The 21,846-nt window shown below is 38.4% G+C and overlaps 3 protein-coding genes across 4 annotated transcripts in view; 2 read left to right on the top strand and 1 right to left on the bottom strand.

Moving 5' to 3' along the window:
• Positions 1-2,586: 2,586 nt before the first annotated feature.
• On the top strand, positions 2,587-12,439 carry LOC21393488 (lysine-specific histone demethylase 1 homolog 2). Of its 2 annotated transcripts, XR_002903798.1 has the most exons (4): positions 2,587-2,662; positions 2,857-4,681; positions 4,785-5,584; positions 12,414-12,439. XR_002903798.1 is itself a non-coding variant. In XM_024177212.1 (3 exons), the coding sequence occupies exons 2-3, from the start codon at positions 3,148-3,150 to the stop codon at positions 5,501-5,503; spliced, it is 2,253 nt and encodes a 750-aa protein (XP_024032980.1). In that variant the 5' UTR covers positions 2,587-2,662; positions 2,857-3,147; the 3' UTR covers positions 5,504-5,944. The 2 variants fall into 2 exon arrangements, 1 of the variants encoding a protein (XP_024032980.1); XM_024177212.1 differs by lacking the exon at positions 12,414-12,439 and having other exon boundaries at positions 4,785-5,944.
• Positions 11,385-13,916, bottom strand: LOC112095373 (protein ULTRAPETALA 1-like). The gene is made up of 4 exons (XM_024177213.1): positions 13,800-13,916; positions 13,426-13,635; positions 12,427-12,742; positions 11,385-11,819 (listed from the first exon to the last, which is right to left on the bottom strand). Exons 2-4 carry the CDS (start codon positions 13,598-13,600, stop codon positions 11,645-11,647), a joined length of 666 nt encoding a protein of 221 aa, XP_024032981.1. The 5' UTR covers positions 13,601-13,635; positions 13,800-13,916; the 3' UTR covers positions 11,385-11,644.
• Positions 13,917-17,830: 3,914 nt separating this feature from the next.
• LOC21393487 (uncharacterized protein YnbB) overlaps positions 17,831-21,846 on the top strand; it is a 4,242-nt gene continuing 226 nt past the window's right edge. The window contains exons 1-12 of the mRNA XM_010091064.2: positions 17,831-18,028; positions 18,232-18,345; positions 19,124-19,234; positions 19,313-19,375; positions 19,465-19,578; positions 19,659-19,808; positions 19,933-20,010; positions 20,095-20,316; positions 20,437-20,523; positions 21,071-21,190; positions 21,281-21,373; positions 21,508-21,730. Coding sequence (XP_010089366.1) covers positions 17,888-18,028; positions 18,232-18,345; positions 19,124-19,234; positions 19,313-19,375; positions 19,465-19,578; positions 19,659-19,808; positions 19,933-20,010; positions 20,095-20,316; positions 20,437-20,523; positions 21,071-21,190; positions 21,281-21,373; positions 21,508-21,567 — 1,353 coding nt within the window. The 5' untranslated portion in view covers positions 17,831-17,887 and the 3' untranslated portion in view covers positions 21,568-21,730. The remainder of the gene's footprint in view (positions 18,029-18,231; positions 18,346-19,123; positions 19,235-19,312; positions 19,376-19,464; positions 19,579-19,658; positions 19,809-19,932; positions 20,011-20,094; positions 20,317-20,436; positions 20,524-21,070; positions 21,191-21,280; positions 21,374-21,507; positions 21,731-21,846) is intronic.

The raw sequence follows: 21,846 nt of genomic DNA, 5'->3' as shown, positions 1-21,846 counted from the left end.
CTGGCATATTCGATTACTCACGCCAACACAAATTTTCCGAGTGCGACTTAGGTTCACGAAATGTACCTAATTATGTCACAGGACACGATTCCTGGGTCTGGACCCTTATATAAGCTAAGTACAAAATCGACTATTAACACACATATAGGAATCAAGGACAAATTAGGGATAATAATATCACAAGTGCCATCCCAAAATTGCTCTATATGTATTTTTATTGTTTTTAAATATATTATATATACAAATATATTAATACATAAATATTAAAAAAAATAAATACATACAGCCTAGCGGAAAACCCATTATCGAAGTTAAAACAAGAAGAAACATAACTACACACACATATATAAAAGCCCTGATAATTGTGGTTAGAAACATAACTACACACACATATATGTAAAAGCCCTGATAATTGTGGTTGGATATAGATTTAATGGAGTGTGCAGACAAAATTACCCCTATTATTTATAAATTTACAAAATTGCCCCTGATGCGGTTGTCGAACTTTTAGAGATTATGGTGGGTTACCTAAGTGTCACGCTAGGAGAAAGGTGGTCTTCGTCCGGGGAGTGTGAAGTATCACAACAGTGTACCACCGTCATCTGACGACTATCGCATATAATCGAATTGTTAGTATCATGGTAGGATACTGACAGTAACCAGTGGCTATTACAGGTATCTTATATTACTAATGATATAATGTTTTCTTTTATACAATAACATTTTCTATTGCAAAAATCAATCCAAACCTGGCTTTGTACATTGGAAAGTCTAGAAGATCACACTTCTGGTGAAGGATTATAAAGATTTATACATTTTTTCTTTTACCTTTAATCTATTATCTATTACTATTGTATAAAGAACAGTCTCTCTCCTTTTACTATTTAAAAACTTGGTCAAGTTATTTTATCTTGTCGTGTCTTAACTTTTTTTATTTTCTGTTTTTTCTTATCTTCTTCTTTGCCTTTTCCCCCTTGAAAACGTTATACTTTAAACTACAATATATCAAAATACTTTTTTTTATTTATATTTATTTGTAATAATTCTGAACACTTAAATGTTTTTGTAATCTTCTTAAATATTATTTTGTTAAATATAGTCTTTGTAACTATTTTTCTTTTATTTGTTTCTATTATAATAATTTTTCATAAATATGTCTATACTTGAATTTTTTTTTTTTTTATAATCACGTAAAATATTCTTGTTAGATATTGTCTTTGTAAATTCATTGTTTTCTTAATTGCTCCACTATTTTTTGTACAAATATGTTCCTATTTAAACATCTATTTCTTGTCCATATATTTCCCAAATTAGATTTGTATTTGATTTGTTCTCATTAAATCATTTTTTCATGCAATGCACTTTACTTTAAATCTTATAATATCTAATATCCTATGTTATTTCTCCACCATTTCGTCCGTTACTTTTGTTTTTTTCTCCTTCATTGTTTTTGTCGTTTGGTGTTTCTTTTTTTCTTTCTTTTTTTATTTTTTTTACCTTTTCAATTTTTTTTCTTTTCTATCCTTTTTTCCTTATTTTTTATTTTCTTTTCTAAAATGTCTACTTTCCTTTTGGTTTTTCCTCCTTTTTTTTTCTCTTTTTACTAAATACTTGTCCACACCTTAATTCTTTTACTGTGTAATTCTTTATAATACTTTTTTTTCATGCTTCGCTCCTATTTCTAAATAATTTTGTTCTCTCTTACTCGAATTAAAATATGTTTTTTTTTTAGATGCGTACCTGCTAATTTTTTTTTTTTCATAAAGTCCTTACTATATTAAAAGTAATTTTTTATAATATTTTTCTAACCGGCCAAATCAATATCTTTCTTTTCCTCAAATACATCTTATTTAAAAAGGCTTTTTTCATGCCGTTCTTTTAGCTTCACTAATTTGTTCCTATTGAAGTAATTATGAATAGACCAGCATGTTTATTGATTAAGTTTTATAAAAATTATAGGAAAGAATATAATTTTTGGAAAACTATGTGATGATTAAATTTGAACAAAAACAACTAACAAAATTTCATTCTTTCTTTTTGTAGTTTTATTTATTATTAATTAGTTGCATTGCTCTACCAGCCTCTTAAGATGAATAAATTGAAAAAGGAAATTAAAGTCTTTAAAATTCAATAAATTTATAAATACACAGGCACGTGTCTATAATTAGTATTAATTCAAAAGGGAGTTGTATTATAAAAAGAGAAAATGAGACAAATACCTTTAAAAAATAAGTGTATGAGTCAGAATTTTTACCTCTTATTTTTTATTAGCAATTTTTTTTAGTTAAATAATTATACTAATAAAAGGATATTAATCATGAATGATGAGTAAAAATTCTAATTTATGCGCTCTTAAAAATAAATTATGTAATTTTCTCTTCTTTTTTATTTTCTCTCTCTCTTCTTCTCTTTTTTCTTTTGTCTCTCTTCTTCTTTTTAAAATATCTTTACGAAGTTGGTTAAAATGAGTCCTCTAAATCCCCATGTATGAGAAACCTTGGGCTGAAGCCCACTAACCCTTTCATTTCCCTCCCATCCAATTTATATTCAACTGAGTCAACTCGCTGCCCGTCTTCCTAGATTGCACCGGATAAAAACCCTAATTCCCCTTTCACCCACTCCACTAAATTTGCCAATCTGCTTATCAACTCGGACCAACCAGGTGAGTTTTCCCTTTCTCTTGGCTCGTCAGAATCTCATGCATGAATATGGTTTCTTCTTTACATGCAATTTTGGATTCATTCAAGCCTTTAACTTGCTAATATTGTCGTTTTACTGTTATAGTTGAAACCTACCTGTTATGACCCTTATCTCGGTTCTTTTTCTCTTTTCTTTTTTTTGTGTATGTGGGTACAGAATGAAGAGTCCAAGATTGTTTTAAGAGTTGGTGGGCAGTTGTGAATTATTATTTACCATTGTGATTTTTTAATTGCAAATGGTATGTGGAAGATATGCAGAATTTAATGATGCATTTTTAGATGAAGTTGATGAAACAAAATGCCCATTTTGATTTTGTATCTTCAAGATGATATACGAGTGGTAATGGAAAAATGTGGGGTGGTGTTATTTTGATGGGTTTGTGAGGTTTTAACTAATTGAATGGTTTTGAATTGAAACTTCGTTGGTAAGATTACCCGGTATAGGATAATGGAGACCCCGGGTTCTAATGGTTCTCTTTTGAAACGATCTTTGCGAAAGAAAGCGGGTTTGCGGAATTATGATGAGAATTTGATGGATGAGCTCTTTGAGAAGCATCTGGGTGGTACTTTGAAGAAAAGGAAGAGAACCAAGTTGGACTTGGAGAAAGAAACTGAAACTGAAGCTATGATAGCTCTATCTCTTGGTTTCCCGATCGATGCGCTACTGGAGGAGGAAATTCAAGCTGGGGTGGTGAGGGAATTGGGTGGGAAAGAGCAGAATGACTATATAGTTGTGAGGAATCATATACTAGCAATGTGGAGGGATAATGTTCGAATATGGTTATCGAAGGGACAGATTAAGGAAACCGTGAGTAACGAGTATGAACATTTGATATCTTCAGCCTATGATTTTCTTTTGTACAATGGGTACATAAATTTCGGGGTTTCACCATCATTTATGTCTCACATGCCAGGGGAGACAAATGAAGGGTCTGTCCTTATCGTTGGAGCAGGACTTGCTGGGCTGGCAGCAGCAAGGCAACTCTTGTCATTTGGTTTCAAGGTGATTATTTTGGAAGGTAGGAATCGACCCGGCGGACGAGTTTATACTCAGAAGATGGGTCGGGAGGGTAAATTTGTCGCCGTGGATCTTGGTGGCAGTGTTATCACTGGCATCCATGCTAACCCTCTTGGGGTTCTGGCTAGGCAGCTCTCAATTCCACTTCATAAGGTAAGAGATAATTGCCCCTTGTACAAGCCAGATGGGGCGCCTGTTGATAAGGAGATTGATTCTAATGTTGAAATCATCTTTAATAAGTTGCTTGACAAGGTCATGGAGCTCAGACAAATCATGGGTGGATTTGCATATGATATTTCTCTGGGTTCGGTTTTGGAGAGACTCCGGAAGTTGTATGGCACTGCTAGAAGTAAGGAGGAGAGGCAACTTCTTGATTGGCACCTTGCAAATCTGGAATATGCAAATGCTGGATGTCTTTCAGAGCTTTCTGCTGCCTACTGGGATCAGGATGACCCTTACGAAATGGGTGGGGACCACTGTTTTCTTGCTGGAGGTAATTGGAGATTGATAAAAGCTTTGTGTGAAGGGCTTCCCATATTCTATGGGAAAACTGTGAATACTATTCGGTATGGGAACCAAGGCATTGAGGTTATTGCCGGCGGCCAAGTATTTCATGCTGATATGGTCTTATGTACTGTGCCTCTTGGAGTTCTGAAGAGAGGGGCTATCAAATTCGAACCTGAGTTGCCCCAAAGGAAGCTTGCAGCGATTGAGAGGTTGGGATTTGGACTGCTAAATAAAGTTGTTATGGTTTTTCCTCACGTTTTCTGGGGTGAAGATCTAGACACATTTGGATGTTTGAATGAACAAAGCCACAAGCGTGGAGAGTTCTTCTTGTTCTACAGTTACCATACCGTTTCTGGAGGGCCTGCTCTTATTGCACTCGTGGCTGGAGAAGCTGCACAAACTTTTGAAAACACAGATCCATCTATTTTGCTCCACCGTGTTTTAGGCGTCCTCCGAGGTACACAATAACATACTTTTCGTTTTGTTGGTTGGTTCTCTTTAGACTTAAGAGAGCTTCCGTGAAGTACTCTACATTCTTATGAATATTTATTTTCCTTCAGGTATATATGGTCCTAAAGGTGTTGATGTGCCTAATCCAATACAATCAATATGTACAAGGTGGGGAAGCGATCCGCTTTCCTATGGTTCTTACTCACATGTCAGAGTACGGTCATCGGGCTCTGATTACGATTTACTTGCAGAAAGTGTGGGAAATAGGCTGTTTTTTGCCGGTGAGGCCACAACTAGGCAATATCCAGCCACCATGCATGGGGCCTTCTTAAGTGGTTTGAGAGAAGCTTCACGCATATACCGAACCACGAGGGTTCTTCAAAACAATCCAAGGAAATTTGCACAAAGGAATGTTGGACCAAGCAATGATATGCTGGCAGATCTCTTCAAAAGGCCTGATCTAGCATTTGGAAGCTTCTCGTTTGTGTTTGATCCTTTCGTTGAAGACCCAAGATCAATGGGGTTTGTAAGAATTACTTTTGACAGTAACAAGGACAATCGCCGAGAGGAGTTGCCTAACAACTTCCGAGATTCTGTAGACTCACCAATACCATTGCAGCTTTACACGGTAATATCTAGTGAACAGGCACGAGAGCTAGAGCATGTCACGGGAGGAGATGAAAATAGATTGTCGTACTTGGTCAAGAATCTTGGCTTGAAATTGATGGGACCAAATGCGTTAGGAATTACGAGCAATTCTTTAATTACGAGTATCGCTAGTGCGAGAAGAGGTCGGGGCAGGTACCGCATGTTGGCTTGGCAGCCATAAGTTTGCGTGGAGTCAATGTTGGCCTTTCGGGTTTGAAGCATGCGCTCTTTGGTCCAAACTTTTTGTATATAATCCAGCCAGGTAGGTTATTCATTCACTTCAAGAGAAATCAAATTTCTTGGAGCTTGGACTGGGAAAAAACCAGTTTGTTATTACAGAAAACCTTATCTGACAGTGACCAACTTGGTGACTAACTAGTGAACTCTCAGCCCAATCATTTGGCTGTGAAATTTTTTATAGTTCAAAGACCTTGTACTAGCATCCTACTTTAGGTGGGAAAGGAATGAAATTACTTCCGTAAGAATCTTAACTAGTGAGCTCTCAGCCCACACTGTATTAGCCAGCCATTTATATTCTGCTAATCCATTTTCTATATGTATGAGATCTGTTGTACCATTTTCTTTTGGTTGGTTGTACTAATTTTTTACTAAAAAATATGACAGCAGCTAGTTTTTTTTTTTTCGTTATGATAAACTGTTAGGTTCCTGTTTTCCCAAGTCCTTTTCTATTCAGTGTTCGTAACACAAAGTAAGCAATTGAATGGAAATTAACCAGAAAATGGGTCTGGCTCCTTATATTTTTGAAGAGAAACGAAAGATTACAGATAGAAGGGGGAATTCGAGGACCCCAAACCTCCAACAGTCTAATTCTGACAATAGCAAAAATATCCGATACCTCCCAACCCCACGGCTGGGCTATTTATTCTACCCTTCTCTAACCAACTGGACACTCCCCTAACGGATTCCATTCCACTCACCCTCCCCAATCCCAAGACCAAGGATCCTAACAGAATTGCTAATCCCCATGACTAATCCTCCTTCAAATTACCAACCAGTCCCTGCTTGTCATTCTTGTCAGCTGGGAGACGTGAAACACAGGTGAATCTTGGCAGAAGCAAGTAAGTCTAAGCGATACGCCACTTGACCAATTTTCTCCAGAACAGCCCATAGAAGCGAGGACTGAGCTTCTCATTAACCTTCCAAGCGATGGATTTCATGAAATATGGTCGGAGTCGAAGCAAAACCAAGTCGCCCGGAGCAAACTGTACCTCCCGGCGGTGTTTGTCTGCAAACTCTTTCATATGTTGTTGAGCCAAACGGAGGTGCTCTTTAAGGACATTCAGCATTTGATTTCTCGCCTGTAATTAGGTGGCAACTTCATGGACAGCAGTAGAATCGTCTTGGAAACGCTGGATAGTAGGGGGTTCCTACCCATATACCACTTGAAAAGGAGAACACTTAAGGGACGCATTATACGAAGTGTTGAACCAATATTCCGCCCAAGGCAGAAAAGACAACCAGGACCTTGGCTTGTCACAAGCAAAGCAACGGAGAAAGGTTTCTAGGCAGCGATTGGTTACCTTGGACTGGTCGTCTGTCTGTGGATGATAGGCAGTACTCGGCTAAAGCTTTGTTCCCTGTAGTTTAAACAGTTCTCGCCAAAACAAACTCATGAAAATTGTATCGCGGTCGCTAACAATCGAACGGGGAAACCCGTGTAGGCGAACAATCTCCTGAACAAACAAAGAGGCTACCTGTTTAGCCGTGTAAGGATGGGCCAAAGGACAGAAATGGGCGTACTTGGAAAGGCGATCCACAACAACCAAGATAGTATCCACCCCCTTGGACTTCGGAAGCCCCCCAATGAAGTCCATGGCTATATCTTCCCAAATTTGCTGGGGCATCGAAAGGGGTTGTAATAAGCCTCCCGGGGAGAGCGCTTCGGTTTTAGCCTGCTGACACCATTCACAGTGGGTAACATAGTCCCTGATTGCTTGTTTCATGCCTTTCCAAAAAAAATTCGCAGAAATCCATTTATACGACCGCAAAAATCCGGAATGCCCCTATAACCGAACTATGGAAATTGTGGAGTACCTGAGGGGTCCAAGATAGAGGCAGCACTAACCGTTCCCAGAACCACAGCAAGTCGTTGCGAAGAACATACCCCTCCCCTACTGGCCGACCATGGCGGATGGCATTGATGATGTCCCGGCAGTCGGGGTCCTAGAGCTAGCCCTGCCGGAGTGCCTTCATGTCTACTGGATGAGGAATGGAAAGGGCTGCGAATTCCACCGGCGAATCGTCCCCCCGACGTGAAAGGGCATTTGCTACCCGATTCGCTGTGCCCGGTTTGTACTGCACCTCAAAGTCATATCCGAGGAGCTTGGTGATAAGGCGCAGCTGATCAAGGGGTAACACCCGCTGGTCCATCAAGAATTTAAGACTCCGCTGATCAGCCTGGATAAGAAAATGCCGCCCCAAAAGGTAATGCCTCCATTTTTGAACGGCCAAGACAATAGTGAGGAGCTCCCGCTCGTAAACTGACTTCAAACGAGAAGAAGCGGACAGCACCTTGCTAAAGTAAGCGATTGGCCAACCCTCCTGCATTAGTACCGCGCCCACGCTGTTGCCCGACGCGTCAGTTTCAAGGACGAACAATTTCGTGAAGTCCGGCATGGCCAACACCGGAAGCTCAGTCATCGCGCGCTTAAGAAGGAGAAAGGCAGCCTCTGCCGTGGAAAGACCAAGTGAAGATGCCCCACTTGAGCAAGTCAGTTAGCGGATGGGCTAAGGATCCATACCCCTTAACAAAACGTCTATAATAGCCTGTAAGGCCCAGGAAGCCCCGCAATTCCCGAAGAGTCCTAGGGGAAGGCCATGACAACATCGCAATAACCTTAGATTGGTCTGCGGATACTCCCTTAGCCGACAGAACATGTCCTAAGTAATTGATCTGCCCTTGTCCAAAAACACATTTCTCGAAATTGGCAAACAAGGCCTCCTGCTTCAGCACTTCTAGCGCGCTCCTTAAATGTGTGAGATGATTCGCCCACATCCGGCTGTAAATCAAAATGTCATCGAAAAACACCAAAACAAATTTTCATAAGAAGGGGCGGAATACCGAATTCATTAGAGCTTGGAATGTAGCTGGCGCATTGGTGAGACCAAAAGGCATGACGCAGAACTCATAATGTCCTTCATGTGTCCGAAACGCCGTCTTTTCCACGTCAATCTCGCGTACCCTGATTTAGTGGTAGCCAGACTTCAAGTCCAGTTTGGAAAATACAGTCGCCCCGTGCAACTCGTCAAGCAGCTCATCAATGATTGGAATTGGAAATTTGTTTGGAATGGTTAACTGATTCAGGGCTCGATAGTCGACACATAAACGCCAATTACCATCCTTCTTTCAGACCAACAGCACTGGGCTGGCATAGGGGCTACTGCTAGGCCGAATAATGCCCGAGGCCATCATGTCTGCAACTAGTCGCTCAATCTCAGCTTTTTGAACCTGAGGGTACCTGTAAGGCCGGATATTGGGCGGGGATGCACCCTCACGGAGGACAATACAGTGATCCTTTGCTCGGTAAGGAGGCAACCCCTTAGGCATGCTGAATACGGTGTGGAACTCCTTGATGAGGAGGGGCTCGCAACTCGGCAGCAGTGGCCGCATATCACCCTCAACTCCTTTGTCCTGGGTTGCTCGAAATTCCAATAACACTCCAATCCTGGTATGGTTCCAGATCCGTGATAATGAACGCCGGCTCATCGGGGAATAACTCAACGAGGGATCTCCTGTCAAACAAATCCACTCCGTTCCTTCCTGGAACCGCATGGTGAAGTTGGCCCAATCGGCTCGGACTTCCCCCAACGTCCTCAGCCATGAAATTCCTAAAACCAAATCCGCGCTCCCCAGCTCAAAAGGAAAAAAATTCTTCGACTACCCAAAATCCTTGTACGAGCACCTTAACCCCTCGGCAAATCCCCCTTTGTTGAAAGCTCATACCATTACCTACCTCAATCTTATGGCGAACAGACAAATCCGTGGGAATCGCTAGGCGGTGCACCAGGTCTGTCACTATGAAGTTGTGGGAGGCTCCACTGTCCACCAGTATGACTACTTCCCGGCCACCCAAGTTCCCTTTTAGCTTCATAGTCTTGGCTGTCGCCATCCCCTTGAGGGAATTTAAAGAGAGCCCCAAGGCTTCCTCCGTCGGTCTCTCCTCCCCCTCCTCATGACCTCGTCTTCACTTTCCTCCTCACCCACTGCAAGAAGGACTTGCAATTGCTTGTTTCAGCACCTGTGGCCCAGGCTAAACTTCTCATCACACCGGAAGCATAACCCACGAGCTCGCCGCTGTTGAGCCTCGTCGTACGTAAGTCGTCGGTAGTTGGGGCCACCTCCTGTCGTCGTACCTGCCGTCGCGGGTGAGTCACGATTCCTAGTGGGCAGAGCTAGGTCACACGACATTTGGGATCGAAGAAAGCTCTCAGGCTTATCTGTTGAGTTAAAAGGAGTCGGAGCTAGGTTCGGGTTGCTGAACCCAGCTCTGCCGCCCCACTCCGTACGGGTATTTCGACCCGCCCGCGCCTTCCGGATCCGGTCGACCGCCTCCAATCAATCTTCAGCCTGTTGGGCCAGATCCATGGCCGTAACCAAATTCATGGGCCTGTGCATTTTTGACCTCTGCTCTTATGTCTTCCCTCAGCCCATTAAGAAATGCTCCTCTGAAACGTTCTCTGGTATTCCTCTCATCGCCGCTGCGAGGGACTCAAACTCCTCTCTAAATTCCGCCACCGCCCTCTTTGCCGGAGTGCCATAAGTCTCTCAGTTAGGTCCCCTTCCCGGGAACGACCAAAACGATGGAGGATAGCCTCTCGGAGGTCTTCCCAGCCCACGAAAGGTTCCTGAGTATCCAACCACTGATACCAACCTAAGGCCCTGCCCTCCATGCAGACTGAGGCCGCCATCACCTTCTCTCCTCCTTCGATTCCGTTAATGGTGAAATACCATTCGGCTCGAAAAATCCAACCGTGAGGATCCTCTCCCTGAAATAGTGGAAGTTCAAGTTTCTTACCACGATGCTCAACCCGCGCGCAGGGTCTATCCGGAGACCAGTAATGGTGATATCCCTCTCTTCCCCTCGCCTGATCTCTCCTCGGAGGACTAGGATCCGCGCGAGCCGGCCGGCCAGGTCCTCGCCTAGGTGGAGTTTGATCGTTCCGTATCTCCCCTGGCGGAGAGTAGTCCCCCCTGCCTCTCCTCGGAGGAGAGCGCTGGTTACGTACTTGCTGGATCATGAGCTCCTCGAGTCGGCCGATCGTTCCTTGGATTCTGTCCACCTTAGCTCCCATCGCGGCAACTACTCCTTGCACTTTGCCGAGCCTCACTCCTATGGTCGCCACCTCCTCCTACAACCTTGGTACTGGGTCCACCATCGTTTCGAAGGTTTGTAGAGCATCCTGGAAACTGTTCAACCTCCTCTCCAACGCTCCCCAGCGGTCTTGCTGATTGGCCATGGATCGGCGTGCTCTGATACCAAATTGTTAGGTTTCTGTTTTCCTAAGTCCTTTTCTATTCAGTGTTCGTAACACAAAGTAAGCAATTGAATGGAAATTAACCAGAAAATGGGTCTGGCTCCTTGTATTTCTGAAGAGAAATGAAAGATTACAGATAGAAGGGGGAATTCGAGGACCCCAAACCTCCAACAATCTAATTCTCACAATAGCAAAAATATTCGATACCTCCCAACCCCACGGCTGGGCTATTTATTCTACCCTTCTCTAACCAACTGTACACTCCCCTAACGGATTCCATTCCACTCACCCTCCCCAATCCCAAGACCAAGGATCCTAACGGAATTGCTAATCCCCACAACTAATCCTCCTTCAAATTACCAACCAGTCCCTGCTTGTCATTCTTCTTTCTTCTAGCATAAACAAATTTAATAGGCGGTGACCTATCATAAACTAACCCATTAAGAACATCTAAATGTCTATTTGACAAATCATCATATATGTAAAATGGTGTTAACTATTGAAAGTATGGGGATTGGAATTCCCTCACGAAACCTTTTGGCCTCAACATCAAAAACAGAGTAGAATAATTAAGAAGTTTAACTTTAGACTAGTACTTAAAAACGTTTCTCATGGCAGAGATGAATTCTTAGATAATTAGGAGGCCAGTCTCCCATAAAAGCCTTATTCTCCGAATCTATTGAAGATTGAGAAGAAACGACATAGCAAAATCAAAATCACCAACCCTCTTGATAGAAGGTCTTAGCTTTACTATTAAGAAAAATGGTTATATTAAATTAAAGCAAGAGGAAGGATGAGCCTTTCTGCTTCTTTTTAAGAAGCCCGTCTATGGTATTACGTTCTGCATGTAGTCCACGCATGTGCGGCAGTTGCAGTCGAGGAATCGGCACCTCAAGCACCCAAAACAGACGCAAGAAGTGCAGCCCTTGCATGCTGGAGACCGGGGACAGCCCCTGCAGCTTTTGCGGCTCTCTCGCTCTTCTTCCTCTTCGCAGGTTATCCTGGAACACACAAAAGTCACATTCATCGGCAGCAAAATGGACACCCCTTCAAGAAGATATATCTCATGAAGAACAGAAGAAAATGTGAATTATCAATTTTTAGCAAGTTGAAATCTCAGATATTTTTGCAGATGGAAAAAAAAAAAAAAAAAAAGGGACTAGACTAGAGAAAGATGTTGTATTAGTACCTTCTATGTAGATAGAAAAACAGTATGTAACATAAGACGTAAAACATAACTTGAGTCGACCATGAATCCAATATAGCTTATTGCAGAATATATCTTTGACATGGAGATGTTATGTTCTGAAAACTCGTCCATATATATAGTTTTATGACAGACTACAGGAATTCATAACTAAACATTTTTTTAGCTAACTTACGTCAGTGTAATAAATAGCATTACTTGTATATACATTTAGACTTGATATGGGACACTAATGGCCCATTTCGTTTATAGGTTTGGTCCGAAACTTTAAATAGAAATTCAAATTTTTATGAGAGAAACACTTTAACAAAAATGTATGAATTGTAGTTTAACCTATGAAATATTTGTCAATAAGTGCGAGAAATATGACATAAAACTGTGGTTGCAGAGGCACAACTTACATGTCATCAGAACACTTCCACCTTCTTTTGGCCAAAGCATCATGGTAGATTCTGCACTCTTCTTTGGACCGAAGGCGAAACCTGCGTTCTTTCTTGCACCTCGAACAGCGAATGAACTCATCTCTGTGGAAAGTCAATTTGCGGCGAGAGCTGCACACCCCATTTTGCATGTTCGAACCGTGCTTGTAATACTTCAACAGGCCAGTCTTCAGTAACTGTGTTTTCACGTTGTCCACCACGACCCATATGTTTCTCTTCCATTTCTTTTGACCCCCTCGCAATGAATGCTTCTCAAATTCTTCTGGTGTCAATCTTGCTGCACAATGGAGTTCTCCAATGTTACTTGTAATGCCAAGTTTGCAAGTCTAAGTGGCTTGTTCGGATCATAGGAGAAATCAGTAAAAAGAGCAAATTGATGACAATCAAATTCACTAGAACAAAGTTTCACTTTGTTGACATGAACTATAATTTGCAAAAGAGGTGCATTATGAGTTGGAAATAGCAGTCCAAAGGAGAAAAACAAATGAACTTTTAAGAAAATAAAACAAAAACCAAAATAGTTTTCAATAGTAGGGTATCTTGAACGTCATATTTAATTAAAATTATATCAAAACTGATAGGATTAATAAAATTTTATGGTTTAAAAGGGTGCCTTACTTTTCATATCCTATCAAAGAATTCTAAAACAAAGAAAAGCACATGAATAATTTACTTGCATATGTAAAGTACATAACAAATAGACAAAAAAAAAAAACTTAAGAAGCAACTTATAGAAAAATCAAATTCACATATGAAATAACCTACAAGATTTATCAGACAACCAGCAATAACCAATTGTTATGCTATGTAATTCAACTGTTTATCAATTACCAAAAAATATCAAAAAAGATAAAATCAAGAAAAAGGAAAAAAGGAAATAATTTGCTCAAAAGACAAAAAAACCCATGCATGAAGATAGAATAAGTATCAACAAATTGAGTTAAAGAGGCTGAAACTTACTTTCCTTGCAACCCAAGGAACATTGGCAGGTGATGAGGAACTGGCCAGAGGTGAATATCCTGAGCTTACCAATTGAGTCCCCAAATCTCCGGCTGGTGCAGCCACAGGTAACTTCAATATAGTCCGGCCCACACCTTAGCCCATCCATCAACTTCAGCGTTTCATCACTGAACATTGTACTCACTCTCCTAGCCTTCCCTTTCCTCGTTCCTACATATACAATAAAACACCACACACAATATATATATATATATGTATATATATATATAAACTGAATGAGACTAATTATACAATTAATGATAAAAGAAAATAAAACCCATCGGAGATTATGAAATGTAGATTTTTGTTAGATATGAATTTTGTGAATCCACAACCTTAAATAATGTAAACTCATGTCTAGCTAAGCCAAATATGAAGTGTATTCATGAAGGACAAGCAGACAAAAAGCACATGGAGAGATAGAGAGAACAAGGAAAAGATGATAAAAGAGAGAGAAGAGGTGGCCAAAGTGTAATGTACAAATTAAACAATTGTCTGAAGTTTACCTTTATACGGCTTTTGTGTTGAGAAGTGATGTGTGAGTTTCGTGACAGGAAAACGGAAAAAGACAATGTAAATCAAGGCAAAGAAGTGAGGACTTGGGCACTTTTTTTTTTTTTTTTTTAGAGTAAATATACACACAAAGACTTAAGCCGCTCACTAAAACCTTTGAAAACTATAGAAACATGACATTTATTATATATACTTATAACTTTGTAATAGTATAGCAAGAAAGAATTTATTTGTGGGAGATCAATGTTATATTCTTCTAAGATTATTATTACATAGAATAAATTCTATTGTTCTATGTTATTTCCTTACTTGTAAACACACACATATATTTATATATATATATAATATACTGGCTTGTGTTATGATGCACTTACAAATGATAACCCTTTTTTAGGACTTTTCCTAAATGATTTTCCTTTCCATGAACGGTTTGTATATGAGTTGAATCTGATGATGTTTCTATACCACTTTAATGTATCTCGGCAATTTCAGTTTCTCCATACTTTTTGCTCTTTATAAAGTCCCACTGATTATTCTTTAATGAGGTATTCCTAGGTCCAATCATGTGCTGTTTTTATTTGGTCTCTTAAACATTCTTTCATATTTCTTTTAGCTGTCTTATATACTACCACAAAAACTCGTGTGACTTTGAGTTTCTCTAATAAAATCAGAAAAAATGAGCTTCTCATAGTTCTTTATTTATTAGTCATTACATATCTTTTCAATCTAATATGATTTTAACCAAATCCAACGATAAAAATTAAAGTCCTACTAATAAGGAGGCCTACCGAAAAACTCCTCATAAATAAATACACACATAAAAACACACTCTTAACACTCACACATGTAAGTCTATACCACAACCCGCAAAGTAGGAAATGAAAGTCCAAAAAGTTTAGTTTCTTTCGTGACTTGTCATAATGAAAGGAGGCCAGAATGAGGTGCGACTTAATTTAGTTGGTGCATCAGTATTTGTGGCTCAATGAAGATTTATTTATTGTTCCTTGTTGATGCACGTTTCTTTCTTCATATTTATTCAATTTTTTTTCTTAGGGGGTTGGGAAAGTGTTATAACACATATATATAGCATAATTATATATATATATATAATGTCATCATTTCCGAGGAAATAAGCACAGAGAAATTTTATGTTATCAAATAATACTCCCTCCTGTTTGGCGCATTCAGTTAAAAAGAACATATGTTTCAAATTAAATTGTCAGGCTTTTAAACAAACCAATATAATATGCAATATTCCTTATCGCCATTACCAGTTAACGTATATTATGCACAATACAAATATCTTGAAATAATGAAATCAGAAAAACTAGACGATGTTTGTTAACTGATTTGAGCGATAACAAAGTTAAGATCTTGAGCAAAATATGCTCAAATATGGTATCATAAACATAAATATATATATATATCAATATATTAAAGGTTTATTCCTCTTTTTCCAAGATTAAAATTATCAAGTGGAAAAATTATGTTGTTTCATATCTGAATAATATCAAAATGATAGATTTAAAAAATAAATAAAAAACCCATAATGCTGCTGCAGCAAAGGTCTTTCCTTTAAATTTTTGGTAAAAGCTTGATGAATATTTTTGCCCCAAAAAGATAAATAGGAATATTTCAAAGATTATAAATTTATTAAGCAAAGTTTCAATAAAAACAACTCTCTAAAAGATATGGAAACATAGAAGAAATTAAACTAACCTTGGGCCATCTTCAGCAAATGTAGTCTCCTTCCTTGAGCACCTTTTTATACTCTTAAGCCTTATCTTCACTTCTTGGCTTAGTAAAAGGGTTTTCAATTGCCTCAAAACAAAACTAGAGGGAAGAATTAGGTCCTCTTATAGAACAAGAATTAAGTTCATACCTAATCAAAGGAATTCACCCCAGGTTGGAGCAATCTATTGTCAATTAGATGAAATCCGGACATTTATTAACTTCTCTTTAGCATGCAATACAAATGTTACAGTAAAATAAACGAGCCAATAAGCGACGCATACTCGTCTTTATTCTCATAAGATTAGCAAACCCTAAATGTGGTCTCATTAATATTCGTTAATTCTATCTTATTTTAGTATAATTTTGTATTCACAAATCGTAATCTCACACCGCAATGATTTGTGGTGCAATTGTAATCGTAATCTCGCACCCGTAATAGTTTTTGGTACCATTATTATGTGACATCTAGTGCTTCCAAATCAGATTTAAAATAAATTACATGCAAAAGAAAGAAATCAAACCTATCGTAAATGCCAGCTCAGAAACTAACACTAGTATGTATCATAGCTAAATTAGAAAATGGAACATAAACAAATTTTGTTTGTGTGGGAACTACTTATCAGAGAAAAGAAGAAAAGAAACACTTTTGGGTATGTGCAATGACAAAAGTTTTGAATCTTTTTTTTTTTTTTTAAAAAGAAAAAATCCATAAATTGTTTTTCTGTTAAATTTTGATTTATGTTTACAGATAAATTGATAAATCTTGTATACAATTTGTGAAGTAAAGCGTTAATGTTTTAAAAATAAAATATTTTATGTACTGATTTTGATCGAACACGGCATTAAATTAATCAAAGTCAATATTATTCATGAAATACTTTATTTTTCATGATAAATAAAAAATTAACTCGTCAAGTGAATAATCAATCTATCCAATAAATAAAGAAAAGATAAAACACTATAAAAAAAGTCTCCAAATATGAGTATTTCACCTGAAATAAATTGAAAAGAAGAAAAAATTACAAATTGCAAATTATAAATTCTATACGAATTATTCACATTATCCAATTTACATTCTTTAATCTGCACACGTTACATTAATTTAAGAATAATACTAGAGATATCAAGTCTAGTCTCAATTATTAATAAAAGAATAATACTAGAGATATCAAGTCTAGTCTCAATTTTTTTATTAATTTACGTGACATGTAATTATTATTCTTTTATTAACAGTTGTTTAAAATATTATTACGTTAATTAATAATAAGTGACAGATTTATAAACGAGAATATAACAATTATTTTCAAAAGGAAAATGACAATTGTATACCATCAGTTGATAGAAAATAGTTTTTTTTTAATGTGAAATAGCATTTCATTAATCAACAATGCAAGATGTTTATAGAACTCAATACAGAAAATTTGATACAATAAATTAAGTCAGTAGACTTGTTGGCCCCCTAGTATAAGGATTCAAGATTCGATGATGGATACAATTTGAATTACTTCTCTTGGCTCATTTAATTCTCTCTTTACGGTTGATACTCCTAAATGAGCTGTAGCAAACTCTCTATAAAAATTGATTTCTGAAAGTCAAAATCTTTTTCAGATCAAGCTTGCTAAAGCAGGAGAGTTGGTGAGAGGCATACAGAATATTAAAAACACACACACACACACACAAAACTTAAACAAGGTTAAAGCTCGGTGGGGGAATATAATTAAAATTAATAAAAACAACTAAAACCCACACAGATCTAATGATTTGGGGAGGAAAATAATATCAATACTGACAGAATAACTGCCTTTATTCCAACAACTAAAAATGAAAAAAAAAAAACCATCAACGCGACCTCCATCATCGTATAATCGTATAGATCTGCCAATGTAAAACAAGTGGGTGTATTTTGAAGATCGATTGATTGAGACGCGCGCTTATAATAATCGGTCGGATAATTCTCTTTCTTCTCCTCTCTCTCTCTCGAATTCTCTCTCAAAACTTATTAAATTTCAAGTCCATATGTTAATACAAAATAGTTAGAATTAGATATTTAATTTAATTTTGTTTAGTGATTAAGAATCAAGAGTGTAACGGGTATTGGCTAACGCCATTACAGTCTGCAACGACAACCAAAGACCAGACAATTCCATCATCCTCGTTTCTCCCAAACTCCTCAAACATGTGGGCCTTATCCTGCGCAATCCCTGCTTATCCTGCGCCCACTCTTAAAGCTTCACCACCACCCTCATTCACTGTCCGTTCAAGCTCTCAACTTTCAGTCTCCATCAGTCACAAAACGGACACTCCTTTTGTCCCAGAGGTCAGTATTGCTCTCATTTAACGCCAATCTCGAATGCCCAGAAATTTTTATCTGGTTGGTTGCTCAGAAAGTTTGGGAATTCACGAGAAACTGAGCCTTTGTGCACTGGCTCAGTTTCTGATGTTTGTGTTTTGAGTGCTCAAAAGCTTTATATTTTCTGCAGTTAGGGACTAAAGTGTCATAATTTTTGTGTTCAATGAAAGGTTGTGGAAGCGGTGGAGTCGTTATATTCAGAATTCAGAGCAGTGGATAATTTGGTTGCACGCAATACAACCCGTGTTCTAAAAGCTTTCCAAAGAGCAAGAGTTGGGTCTCATGTGAGTAAAAAGTTTATTTTTGTTAAGAGTTTTTCGATTGATGACACTAAAAAACTATGGTGGGAACTGGTGTTTGATGCTTGTGATACATTCATTTGAAGTGGAAGAACTCATGTAATGCCTCAACATTTATGACAAGTAGTTCTATTCCATGTGCAATAGACACCATATGCGTAGAAGATATAGGGTATTTGGTGCTTTTGCTCCTTGAACTTTCATGAATTGGAAAGTTGCCCTGAACTCTTAATTTTGGCAAATTACTGACTAAATTTAATAACTTGTAGTAGAGTGCTCTGAACTGATGATGATCGTGAGCTTGTTTGGAGAGAAGAGATGAAATTTTGGATGATGAGTGATGTCATGTGCACGAGGGCGTTTATGTCCAAATTTTAACAGCTCTTACCAATTTGAGGCAGACTGCACATTTGATTAAAGTTATGAGGTCATTTGCCAAAACTAAAAGTTAATGCCTCACAGGGAAACTTGCCGATTCACGAAAAGGTCAGTGAGGAAAAGTGCCAAAAACCCAAGAACGTATGAAGTTATATGGTTGTAAGTCATAGATTCATGTTGGTTTATTTGTATCATTATCTCTTGTGATACTGCACTACATGCTTCTTTCTGTTTGTCTACATGCTCTAGATTCATATTTCACACCGACTTAGGAACCCATAAAGCTCTAACTCTCATTTTCAGTCTGCTTACTGTAGTCTTTTATCATTATCCTTCAATTGTAAATATGGAAATTGAGAATCAATACGTATTACTCCCAAATCAGCACTTTGCCGGATGCACTGGCTATGGTCATGATGAAGCTGGGGGACGCGAGGCACTTGACCAAGCATTTGCAGAAATTGTTGGTGCTGAATCTGCAATAGTCCGCTCACAGGTCTGCCATACACAGTTTTCTTGTGTCTTAGTGGGACATTTACAATAACTGCTTAATTTCTCATATTCTCTATGTCAGTTTTTCTCAGGAACTCATGCCATAACTTGTGCTCTGTTTGCCTTTTTAAGACCTGGCGATGAGGTGAGAAATCTGTTTATCTCTTATTCAATAACTTTTTATTTTTTGCCTGCTTTTTGTTGCATTTCAGTTTAGACTAAATTAATTGTCAGCTTTTGGCAGTTGCTGGTGCTCCTTATGACACCTTAGAGGAAGTTATTGGAAAAAGGGATTCTCATGGAATAGGATCCCTGAAAGATTTTGGAGTAAAATACCGAGAAGTTCCAGTGAGTTACTAGTTTGCACAAGCTAGTTTTGAATTGCCAGTTATACTTTTACAAACAGTTCTAATGTTGATCAATTCTAGCTTGCTGAGGATGGTGGACTTGACTGGGATAAACTTTCGAGGGCTTTAAAACCCGACACAAAATGTGCGCTTATACAGAGATCGCGCGGTTATTCTTGGCGTCGGAGCTTAAGTGTACATGAGATAGGACGTGCGATACAGATTATAAAAGTAAGCTACCCAGTAAAGCCATTCTGAATTAAACTGAACATTTTTTTTAATCAAAAAATATCACATGCTGCGACTTCACCACCCCCGTATTTAACCAGTTAGTGTTTCACTCGCATTTCAACAGGTGCAGAATCCTAACTGTTTGGTAATGGTGGATAATTGTTATGGTGAATTTGTTGAAAGCATTGAGCCTCCATTCATGGTATGTAGCATATTTCACATCCCTTTCTTACTATTCTTTTGATAAAAGGGATAATATAAGCAAAATGTTGTTTGTCATGTGTAGGGTGCAGATTTAATCGCTGGAAGTCTTATAAAAAATCCAGGCGGAACCATAGCACCATGCGGCGGATACGTTGCGGGGAGGGAGATGTGGGTTAAAGCAGCAGCTGCTCGGTTGTCTGCACCGGGGCTTGGAGTAGATTGTGGCTCGACTCCTGGTGATATCATGCGGTCCTTTTTCCAGGGGTTGTTTCTTTCACCTCAAATGGTTGGAGAGGCGATCAAGGTATTAGAATTTGCAGTATCATGTCCTTGTTCATGTTGTACTTTTGTTGCCACCACTTAGCACTTAGCAGTGATTTTTATTTAATTATTTATTTATTTATTTACTCCTTTGTTACTATAGGGAACCTTTCTGATAGCTGAAGTAATGGCATCTAAAGGGTTTAAAGTGGAGCCGCTTCCTCGTGTTCCTCGCCATGATACTGTACAGGTGTGTACAACATAAATCTTTATACCTTTTTGTTAACTAAGACTGTCAAGTATGCCTAAATGATCGAGTTAGCTAGTTTGGGGAAGTATTATTATGATTATTTTTCTCGTTGATTCTCGCACATTGCTTTCTATATTTCACTTTGGTGCTATAAGGTTAATACATATTTTCAGTGGGAAAAAATGTTAATATAGATGGAGGGAAATTCAAGAATTTTTGAAGGAAAAGAAATGGACTTGATGGATTTGTTTGGGAAAGCTAAACTTCCAGCTTTGCTTCGACGGATAACACCTTAAAGGATTTCCTGTTTTCCCTGATTATGTTAAATTGGAGGGAAATATTGTCTTCTTTTCAGTTTTCTTTAGTTTTTTCTGTTCTTGTTTTCTCTCTTTTTTAGGTATTTGTAGAGGATTCCTCATCCTCTTTCCTTTGTAATTGATTTTCTTACAAATGATTGGAGTTTTATTATAGAAAAAAAAAATATAGAAGTTTGGAAGTGTTAATGCAAGCAACATGGGAAAAACTAATTTGCTGCAATACTTTTCAGGCCGTGGAGCTTAAAAGCCGCGAGCGTCTCCTTGCTTTTTGTGAGGCTGTACAAAGGAGCTCCCCAGTAGGTTCATTCACTAAACCAGTGGCTGGTACAACTCCTGGATATGCCTCTGAGGTCTAGCCACACACAAAGCTTTAAATTCAGTTGTACTATCTAGTACGGATAGATGATTCCAAAATGCACATCTCAAAACATTTTTCGCAGGTGATTTTCGCTGATGGGACTTTCATCGATGGGAGTACAAGCGAGCTCTCCTGCGACGGACCATTGAGAGAACCATATGCCGTATATTGCCAGGTATGTCACGTGCACTCAACTGCAAATTCTTCTATTCAAAAAGAAGAGTAATTTTCCGTGCACCTAACGTTAATCCAATAATGTTTGATTCGGTTCCTTTTTCATGAACTGCTCAAACTTAATTTCCGGTGCAGGGCGGCACCCATTGGACTCAGTGGGGACTAGTTCTTGGAGAGGTCTTGAAATCCATATGATATGAAGCTAATTTTCCGCAACAACGATGGAAGTGCAGTGATATTCATTGAGAGACATTGTTAAGATTTTACCAATCAATCATTGATGAGAAGAACTATACCCTTGACATAACTGATTAAAACAAATAACTGCCACCAATCTCTGCTCAAGACTCAATGTAAGGTAAAATAAGGTGAACTTCATTATATTATATTGATTAAGTTCTAAGGCTAATGCTTAAACGGAGTTAATAACACTTTTAGGTTTAGCTATGGTAAAATAGTATATATATATATATA

This window comes from Morus notabilis, unplaced genomic scaffold (genome assembly GCF_000414095.1).
Source record: "Morus notabilis unplaced genomic scaffold, ASM41409v2 Scaffold561, whole genome shotgun sequence".
NCBI classification, from domain to species: domain Eukaryota; kingdom Viridiplantae; phylum Streptophyta; class Magnoliopsida; order Rosales; family Moraceae; genus Morus; species Morus notabilis.
Note: the sequence above shows the minus strand (reverse complement) of the source record. Positions and strands in the feature narration are given on the sequence as shown.

Excerpts from the sequence above, each read along its gene's own strand:
- LOC21393488 (XM_024177212.1), top strand. The coding sequence starts at position 3,148 with ATGGAGACCCCGGGTTCTAATGGTTCTCTTTTGAAACGATCTTTGCGA. Across the intron at positions 4,682-4,784 it reads TGTTTTAGGCGTCCTCCGAG|GTATATATGGTCCTAAAGGT; the intron begins GTACACAATAAC and ends ATTTTCCTTCAG.
- LOC112095373 (XM_024177213.1), bottom strand. The coding sequence starts at position 13,600 with ATGTTCAGTGATGAAACGCTGAAGTTGATGGATGGGCTAAGGTGTGGG. Across the intron at positions 12,743-13,425 it reads TTCCTTGGGTTGCAAGGAAA|CAAGATTGACACCAGAAGAA; the intron begins GTAAGTTTCAGC and ends TCCATTGTGCAG. Across the intron at positions 11,820-12,426 it reads TGGAAGTGTTCTGATGACAT|GATAACCTGCGAAGAGGAAG; the intron begins GTAAGTTGTGCC and ends TGTGTGTTCCAG.